A 9,321-nucleotide genomic window follows, 5' to 3' on the forward strand; every position below is an offset into this window, starting at 1 on the left:
GAGGGGAAGGCGGGAGGCCCCGGGGCCCCGGAGATGCCCCTCCAAACCCGCCCCCCCCCAACGCCCGGCCAGACGGCACACGCTCCACACCACACCCTCTGCTCTTAGCTCCCTGCAGGCTCCTACCCACACTGACTCCCCTATCCCCTGCGGCTACCGCCTCCCCATTTCCCCATCCTGCCTCCTCCTTCCTCCGCAAGGAGAAAAAGCTAGAAGGCGGGCCCCACAGTCTGCCTTCTCTGGGAAAGGGGTTTTGAGTTGAAGGGCAAGTGCCAGTTGGAAACCTGGTCATACTGCTGAATTTACCCTTGACCTTGGGCAAAGTCTCAGTTTCCTCATCAGTAAAATGAGGGGTTGGACTAGATGATCTCTCCGGTCCCTATCAGAGGTTCAGATAGTGTTTTATTATACCCATTCCACAGATGGAACAGTTTTAGCAAAAGTAAGCAGGGTTCTCAGATTCACAGGATTGATTTCGGGGTGAATTTGTAACCCAGGAGTTGTGACTCCACTTGCCTAACCAATAAATAGGTTAATCCTCCCTGACTATTCTTCTCTGGCCCCAGTAGACCCATGTGCTTATCTTCCTTAGATTTCAGTGTACATAGTACCTGGTGGCTTGCCATCTGTCGAAATCTGTTGATTCAGGGACATCTAGGTATCACAGTGGATAGAGAGCCAGACGTGGGGAATGGAGAACCTCATTTCAACTCTAGCCTCAGATGCTTCCTAACTGAGTGACCCTGGACAAGTCACTTTAACACCTATTGCCTACCCCTTCTGCCTTAGAATTATTACTGGAGCAGAAGGCAAGGGTTTAAAAAAAACCCTACTGCTTTCCTGATGAGCTGAATTGGGCTGCTAGCTGCCAGAGATAGTTATGAAAATGTGGGGTTGTTTTAGAAATGGGTTAGGGCACAAAGAATACAGAAAAGACAAGGAAAGCCAACATAGATATGTCCTGTTGGGCTAGTATTGTTAAGAAGAAAAAAATCAAATGATAGGCTTTGTGTGAACCTAATTTGGGGGGAACCATGTGGTTATTTTCTTTCTTGTTTTTTGTTTTAACTCTTAGTTTTTGTCTTAGAATCTGTTCCCGTCTGTGGTAAGGGCTAGGCAATGGGGATTAAGTGACTGGACCAGGGTCACACAGCTAGGAAGTGTCTTAGGCCAGATTTGAACCCTAGACCTTTGTTCTCCAGACCTGACTCGCTTCCTGAGCTATCTAGCTACTCCTGAATGGTTCCTTTCCTGTCAGTCTTACTTATTTGAGAGTTTTTTCAAGTTCCCTGGTGTTAAGGGTATATGATATTCTGAGCAGACACATGGACATGACCCAATAAAAGCAGATAGGTTAGGGTCAGCCAGTAGACAGAGCGCTGGGCCTGGGGTCCAGAGGATCTAGGTTCAAATCTGACCTCAGACACTTCCTAGTTGTGTGATCCTGGGTAAGTCATTTAGCTCCATTTGTCTAGTCTTTGCTCTTCTGTCTGCCTTAGAGTTACTAGGACAGAAAGTAAAGGTTTATAAAAACAAAACAAAGAATTAGGATTACTTCCTCCGGAGAAGAGAAGGAAGGCTCCTAGGGGCCTTCTGGAAGCTGATTACTGTAATGTCTTCTGGCCAAGAACTCCCTGAAGGGGGTGAAGGGTCCCCTCCACACAATAAATCATAAAATCTGATACAAATCTAAAATAAATGATATAAAATGACCTGATCATCCCCTTAGAATTTCTAACTTGATACAACAATGACTTACTGAAGAGAATGCTGGATTTGGAAGACCTGGATTCTAATCTGGACTCCCACTCAGTCTGTCAACTAGCATTTATTGTGTGCCAGATCCTAGCTGTCTGACTTTGCCTAAATTACTTTATCTGCCAGGGTCTCCGTTTCCTCCTCAGCAAAATGGGAATAGTAATACCCATACCTGCTTTTTACCTCCCAAGGCAATTGTGGGGAATGCTCAATTGGAAATGCAAACTTTGCAAATAAAGCCTGGGTAAAAATGAAGATGAAAGGGGGAGAGAAGTTCCAAAAGAATAAACCTGAAGGGTTTATAGATAAGAAAAAGGCCCTTGCCTTTTTCTCTGGCAAGGAGGAGTGACTGGAAATGATCAGATCTATGGGAGTAATTTCCAATAAATATTTATATGGGTCTTGGGCATTTGCCCCTTCCCCCCCACTGGCTACTTCCCAGAGTCTTTGCCTAAGGTTAGGCCAAAAAAAAAAAAAAAAAAGAGGAAGGGAAGGGTAAGGGGAGGGAGAAGTGGGTGGGAATGTGGGAATCCCAGGGACACTGGGATGTAGGGTGGAGGAGACAGAATTGGACTGCACTTGAACATTTCAGGAACAGTGTGTTACTGTCCACCAGAGGCTCTGAGCCTCCCTTGTAACACATAAGATTTTAAAGCTCTTCACAGTCTGGCTCCAGCCTACCTTTTCAGGCTTATTGCATATTACTCCCCTTCATGGACGCTATGTTCCGGCCAAATTGGCCTACATTCTGTTCCCTGAACTTGGCAGTGCATCTCCTGCCTCCACGACTTTGCACAAGCTGTTCCCCTGGCCTGGAATGCCCTCCCTCTTCACTTCAGCCTTCTAGAATCTCTAACTTACCTCGAGGCTCAACTCAAGTGCTGTTTTCTGTAAGGGACTTTTTTTTTTTTAATCCTTACTTTCCATCTTAAAATCAATACTATGTATTGGTTCTAAGGCAGAACAGCTAGAGGGTGTCTGAGATCACATTTGAACCCATGATCTCCCATCTCTAGGCTGGTCTCTCAATTCCCTGAGGCACCCAGCTGCCTTATGGAGGACTTTCTTGATTCCCTCTAGTGCTATTGCCCATCCTAAAGATCTCTTCTATGTATATTCATCTGTTTTGAAATGCCCATGCAGAGTAGAGCAAAAGACTATATTCTAGGTTCTTAGACAGAGCACTTGCATTCAGATCCCATTTGTGCCATCCGTGTGACCTTGATTAAGTCACTTCTCTCGAGGAATCTGCTTTCTCATCTGTATCGAGAGTATTGAACTGGATGGCCTCAGAGGTCCCTTGTTAATTTGTTCTCTGTTCGTGATCCTGTGTTGTTCCTTTCCAGAAGAACATGAGTTTTTTGAGGGCAGGGAGGAATTTTTAAATTTTGACTTTCTGTCTCCTGTGTGGGTGCAGGTAGGTGGCACAGTGGATAGAGTGCCAGGCTGGGAGTCAGGAAGACTCATCCTCTTGAGTTCAGAATCCAGCCACTTTACCTATGTGGCCCTGGGGAAGCCGCTTTGCCCTGTTTGCCTCAGTTTCCTCATAGTAAAATGATTTGGAGAAGGAAGTGGAAAATCAGCATCTCTAATATCTTTGTCAAGAAAACCCCAAATGGGATAAGGAAGAGTGGTACTCTCTGAACAACCATAGTCCCTTGTCTAACAGTGTCTTGCACAAGAGTAGATGCCTAAGAAATGCTTGCTGGATCATCAAAATGGGTGATAGAATGAAATCTCCTGGAATTAAAAGTGTATATATCTACAAAAGATAATATCAAAAAGTATTTCTCTTTGCACCTCCCTGTGTGTTTCACCCTAGGTAACCGCTTACCTTGTTTACCCTTTATTCTAGTTCTGTTGGGCTAGCTCAGTTCCTAGTTCCTTAAGGGAGATCAATGCTTTTTTCGGTTCCCTCCAGGAAAGAAACCAGGGCAAAGGGGCTTCAAATACCGAGGAAGATTCTCTAGAGAGCATTTTGTCCAATCTGCCCCTCTTTAAAGATGGGGAAGCTGAGGCTGAGTAGTATAGTTAAGGAACAAAAAAAAGTAAGGAAGGATTTGAACCCAGGTCTCCAGATTCTGAATCGATTACCATGCCATCTCAGCTTCCTTTTCCCTCAACTTCCCACCTCTCCAAGTCCCACCTGGCACTGTCCAGTTGTCTAACGAGGACTTTTATCAGACAGGTAAAACTCTCCCTTGACAAAGTCAGTGGAATTCTTGGATTCTTTACTGGATAGAATTATGCTGGGAGAATTGAGCTTACTTGACTCAGCCCAGTCAGTGTAGTTGGTCCCTCTGGTTTACAACTGCTAATAACTGGTTTGATCTTGGGCGAGTCACTTAACTTTGGTAATGCAGTGAAGAGAGTGATGGGCTCAGAGTTAGGAAGAGAGGAGTTCAGATTTCAGATGTTGTGTGATCCTAGGCAACCTTAGTTTTTCTCATCTTTAAAGGATAATAATATCCAAAAGATGGCAAAGATATTAGAGATGCTGATTTTCTACTCCCTTCTCCAAATCATTTTACATATGAGGAAACTGAGGCAAAGAGGGCAAAGTGATTTCCCCAGGGTCGTATGAGTAAGTGGCTGGATCTCAATACAAGAAGATGAGTCTTTCTGATCCCAGCCTGGCCCTCTATCCGTTGTGCCACCTACCTGCACCTACACAGGAGACAGAAAGTCAAAAGGGATAATAATGACACTCATCTCTCAGTGCTGTTACTTTACAAACCAATATAAATAGTACTATTAAATACTTTCTATGATTAACCTCTCTGGACCTCAGTTTCTTCACCTGTAATTGAGGGAGTTGGCTAAATTGGGCTGTGAGGTACCTTCCATCCCTAAATCTGTGCTCTAAGGACCATCTCTCACCCAGCCAGGTTCAGCAGCCTCTATTCAGGCTGTTGTCTCTGAGGTGCCAGCCCTGGTTGGGTAGGAGTTGGCTGGTTAGGGATGCCCACAGCTCCGTGTTTGCCCCTCATACTATCCTTATGAGAGAGACCAGCTCCCATTTCAACTGGTGACCCCCAAACCAGACTTTACCCAATGCTCCCTCTCTTCTCCTTCTTCCCTAGCTACCTTTTTCTCTCTTCCTCTGTGCTTCCCAGCCACTCTGGGAGAGGTCCCTTTTCTCACAGTGCCACAGTGGCGGGCTGGGGAAAGCAAAAGACAAGGAGAAAGCTGAAAAATCAGAACTGAAAGAACCTCTGAGTGGCCCAGGGCTCCCTCCCAGTGTCATCCCCTTGGTCTGTCTCCCCCACGCTGATCCCCCGGGTGTGGGTGGCCACTGAGTGTGGTCAAGGGCAGATGGGGCTCTGCTGCCCTCTACTGGCAATGGACTGGCAAGAACGACCTGGCCAAGGTCCTATCGGCTTCTAAAAGAAAAGGAATCGGAGTTGAGAGTTCAATGAGAGCTCCTTGACTTCATAACCCTTATTTTCAGAGAAGGAAACTGTATAGTCTAGGAAATGGAAATTACTCTCCCAAGGACACACAGGTGGTGGTCAATTCGTGTTACCTCTTTAAGATTCCCATGAGTCTGGGCATCGGCTCTGTGGAGATGGAAGGTCCTGGATTCAGATTTGACCTCAGATACTTCCTAGCTGTGTGATCCTGGGCAAGTCACCTAACCCCCATTGCCTAGCCCTTACTGCTCTTCTGCCTTGGAACCAATACACAGTATCCATTCTAAGACAGTAGGTAAGGGTTAAAAAACAAAAAAACAAAAAAAGACTCCTGGATTCTTCCTTTACCTTCTATAGACCCTAGCGGGCCTCACCAGCTCCTCCCCTTTTTGCTTGGCCTTTTTCCTTACCCTTTATCATAGCTCTTTGATTTCCCTCATCTCTATGCCCAGATTTTTTTGTCTGCAGGATTGGGGGGTGAGGGGGGAAATGGAGTCCCTCCCCCATTTCCCTTTGTTGCCAGAGTTCCAGGTTCTGATTTTGGCTCCCGGGGTTCTGGATGTCACCAAGGGTTCCAATTCCGGAATCCTTTGCCTGGGGTGCCCGTGGTCCCAGCTCCCCACCTGAGGGGGAGCTAGCAAGCATGGATTTCATGGACTTGAGTCTCCGGAAGGGTGTGGTGGGCCTGGCCACAGGTATGGGTGCCATCTACCTGCTCTACAAGGCCATCAAGGCTGGCGTTAACTGTCACTCAACTCTCTCATCATCCTCACCCGTCTGCATTGCCCGTGAGTTCTAGGGGCCCCTGGGAGAGGGCTGTGTCCCAAAGTGAACCTTCAGACACTCTGTGGACTTCTCCAAAGGGAGCTCGCCAAGGTGACTCCTCCAAGCTCCCATCTCTTCTCCTTTTCTCTTCTCACCTCTTCTTTGCTGGTGGCTGCCCGGCAGCCCCCTAGGCATGGCAGGTGGCCGTAGAAAGGGCCAGGCAGAGGTCCCCAACAAGTAGAGCCAAATCCACCAGGAGATCTTGAAGCATCACCTGGTGGGTCTCCAAAGTGGTTGCCACCTAATATGTGCCACCTTCCCCCTCTGCCCAGCTTGAGCTTTACTGAGATTTCCAATGGAGAGTGGATTGAGTTTGGCATCAGCAACAGCCTGAACCCTTGTCCATGTTGTCTGCAGGCTTCCGGGCCGGCATTGAAGAGGAGTTTCCTCAGCCAGAAAAGTCAGGGTTTCCCCCACCTCGCCCAGATCCCAGGTGTATTTCCCCCTTTCCTTGGTCATTCTTCACTCTCTCGCTCAGCCTAAGGCCTGGGGTCGGGGGTGGGGTGCGCTGGGCACTGCCTAGGCCTGGCCATTGAGCGTGAGCGGCATGGAAAGGACTCAGGAGAGCTTCGAAGGCTCCTCAACTCACTGGAATGCAAACAGGATGAGTACTCCAAGAGCATGATTCTGCACAGCATCACCCGGTGTGTCTACTTGTTGGAAACCGAAGTGAGGAGTGGCCCAGGGAGGGGATGGGCAAGGTGGGGAGCTCTCATCCTAGCTGGTTGGGAGTGGGGAGGGGGCCAGGACCCTCAGCAGCCCTTGCCGTTCTGGCCTTTGGACTGACACCGACTGGGACCACATCCCAGGAAACCAAGGTGATGGGGGCAGAATTTCAGAACAACAATTCCTCTCTCCCTCCCCTCTGAGGGGCAGGAAAGAAGGGGCAGGGCTCCACTTTTGCCCCCCGCCCCAGTCTTTATGTAAGGGAAGGGAGAGGATACTATGGTTGGAGGGACTGGCCCCAGGGTGGCCTTCTCTTCCCTGCTCCTTCCATGCCTCTCCCACCTTTCACCCCATTCAGGCCTGCACTTGCACCTTTGAGGACATCTGTTTGGTGGCCTCCCAGCTTGATGACAAGGACAACAATGTCAAAATCCAAGCTCTCAATGCCCTGAAGGCTTTTTCTGGTATAAGGAAGTTCAGGCTCAAGATCCAGGTGAACCCCAAGACAAGTGATGAGAGGGACAGTCTTGGGGGTGGGCTGGGGAAGGGAGGCTCAAAATTCCCCCAGTGCTTGGAGCCTGGCTTGGTTAAATACTGTATTGTTTAAGTAAAATAAAGTTTAGTGTTGCTTAAATACTAAACTTCACCTGCAGTCAAAAGCATTATAGCTCTAATAGAAACTCGCAGCTCCCTGGGCCCTGCAACATGGGCTTTGAAGCTGGTCAGAGTCTGTCTCCCCTGGCAATGCTCGGGGACCACGATGGGCACGGTGACTCTGCTGGCGAAGATGCTCCAAGCACGGGTACGCTGGCAACAGGATTGGCGGGGAGGGCTGGGAGCGCTACCAGTTACATTTAGGAGATGAGCTTAAGGCAGGCATTTATGACCTGTTTCCAGAATATGAAATTCAGCTTAGCAAGTGTTTTTTCCAGCCTGCACGCATGCTCGGCATTGTGTGAGGGCCAGTGAGAAAGAGAAATAAAATCGAAGACACTGTTTTTTGCTCCTTGACGAGCATTTGGGGGAGGCAAGATGAAAGCAAATGAAATGGAGAATAATAAATGGATACGGGGAAAAGTCTTTTCCATGCCTTTCCTATGAGAGTTCCGCTATTTTTCAGTTGTTTCAATCTTTTCACGACCCCATTTGAGGTTTTCTTGGCAAAGATACTGGAGTGGTTTGTCATTTCCTTTTCCAGCTCATTTGACGGATGAGGAAACTGAGGTAAACAGCGTGAAATGACTTGCTTAGAGTCACACAAGTAGGAAATGTCTGAAGCCAGATTTAAACTCAGGAAAACGAGTTTTCCTGATGGTAAGCATTCTATCCACTCTGCCCTACTCATGAGAGTGGTATCTGCCAATTGAGAAGATACTTAATGGCAAGAAGATAGCATGTATTCAATAACCGGGCTCAGATACACACACATATAAACTATTATATATCATAACAGACACACATATACACATGTGTATATATTATCTATAACAACACATGCTACATATACACATAAATAACAACACACATTACTATATACACACACATAACATGTCATATTATATAAACTGTCTCTACATAATACATGTATACATAACATATCATACATGTTACATGCTAGCAATATATCAGAGGCATACACATATACTGTGTTATAGTATTATACATATGCATGCATATATTACATATATATGTTATATCACACACGGTATCCGTATATATAAATATATGTGTATGTATAAAATACATTTAGAGCTGGTAAGAACCTCAGTAAAAATGAGGAAATTAGGGTCCTTGGAGGACTTAACCTTAGGAGCTTAAGTATACTCAATTTACAAAAGATAGGTTTACTTATTCTTTATTCTGAACCACAGGATGTGTTTTCTTGATGTTAAAATATTTTAAAAATATGAATTTCCTGAGCCCTTGCAGTAACTCCACAGCCTAGAGGGGTCCTTGGCTGGCAGAGCTCTTGTTTAGTTGTTTCAGTTGGGTCTCATTCTTTTTGACCCCATTTGGGGGTTTCTTGGCAAAGTCACTGGAGCAATTTGCCATTTCCTTCTCCAGTCTATTTTATAGATGAGGAAACTGAGGCAAACTGGGTGAAGTGATTTGCCATCCAGCTGTGCAAGATGCTCTCACTTAAATGTTGATTGGTTGAAACAGATTTCATGGGATGGGGGAGTGCAGAGAAGAATTAGATCAGAATGACCTTGTGTGCTTAAGGGAGGCGAGTGAGAACTTGAAGATGTAGGTTAACACTTGGATCCACAGAAAGGATGTGAAGGAAGGCATCATTCAGGTAGGAGAGTGAACAGAATCACAGAATGTCTGAATTGGAAAGAATTTTCAGGAAGATCTACTTCAATCCCTTCATTCTCCACATGAGAAAATTAAGGCAAAAGTTATCATTGATTTGGCTAAAGATACTCCGTGAGTTAGTGTCAAAGCCAGAATTAGAACCCTGCCCTTTTGATTCCTAGAACAGTATTAAGAAAGACAAAGCAGGACCTGCTCTTTGGCAACCAACAAGTTCCAAGATCCCACTCTCAGGTGGAAAATCATACATGATAGGCATCCCATCATTCAACATGTATTTCATTTACAAATGTACCCAAGCACTCTGCAACCTTCCCTAGGCTTATCAGAACCACCAACATCA

At 46.3% G+C, this 9,321-nt stretch overlaps 1 protein-coding gene across 1 annotated transcript; it reads left to right on the forward strand.

Moving 5' to 3' along the window:
• Positions 1-5,814: 5,814 nt before the first annotated feature.
• ARMC12 (armadillo repeat containing 12) lies at positions 5,815-7,520 on the forward strand. Its single transcript, XM_044675285.1, has 4 exons — positions 5,815-5,959; positions 6,520-6,665; positions 7,021-7,155; positions 7,350-7,520. Exons 1-4 carry the CDS (start codon positions 5,815-5,817, stop codon positions 7,518-7,520), a joined length of 597 nt encoding a protein of 198 aa, XP_044531220.1.
• The last annotated feature ends 1,801 nt before the right edge of the window (positions 7,521-9,321 follow it).

Source organism: Gracilinanus agilis, chromosome 4, assembly GCF_016433145.1.
Source record: "Gracilinanus agilis isolate LMUSP501 chromosome 4, AgileGrace, whole genome shotgun sequence".
In the NCBI taxonomy this organism is placed as follows: domain Eukaryota; kingdom Metazoa; phylum Chordata; class Mammalia; order Didelphimorphia; family Didelphidae; genus Gracilinanus; species Gracilinanus agilis.

What these genes read in the sequence shown, in the direction of transcription:
- ARMC12 (XM_044675285.1), top strand. Translation starts at nt 5,815, where the DNA reads ATGGATTTCATGGACTTGAGTCTCCGGAAGGGTGTGGTGGGCCTGGCC. An exon ending in CTCACCCGTCTGCATTGCCC is followed by an intron (nt 5,960 to 6,519) that starts GTGAGTTCTAGG and finishes GGCACTGCCTAG; the next exon opens with GCCTGGCCATTGAGCGTGAG. An exon ending in AGTTCAGGCTCAAGATCCAG is followed by an intron (nt 7,156 to 7,349) that starts GTGAACCCCAAG and finishes AGAAACTCGCAG; the next exon opens with CTCCCTGGGCCCTGCAACAT.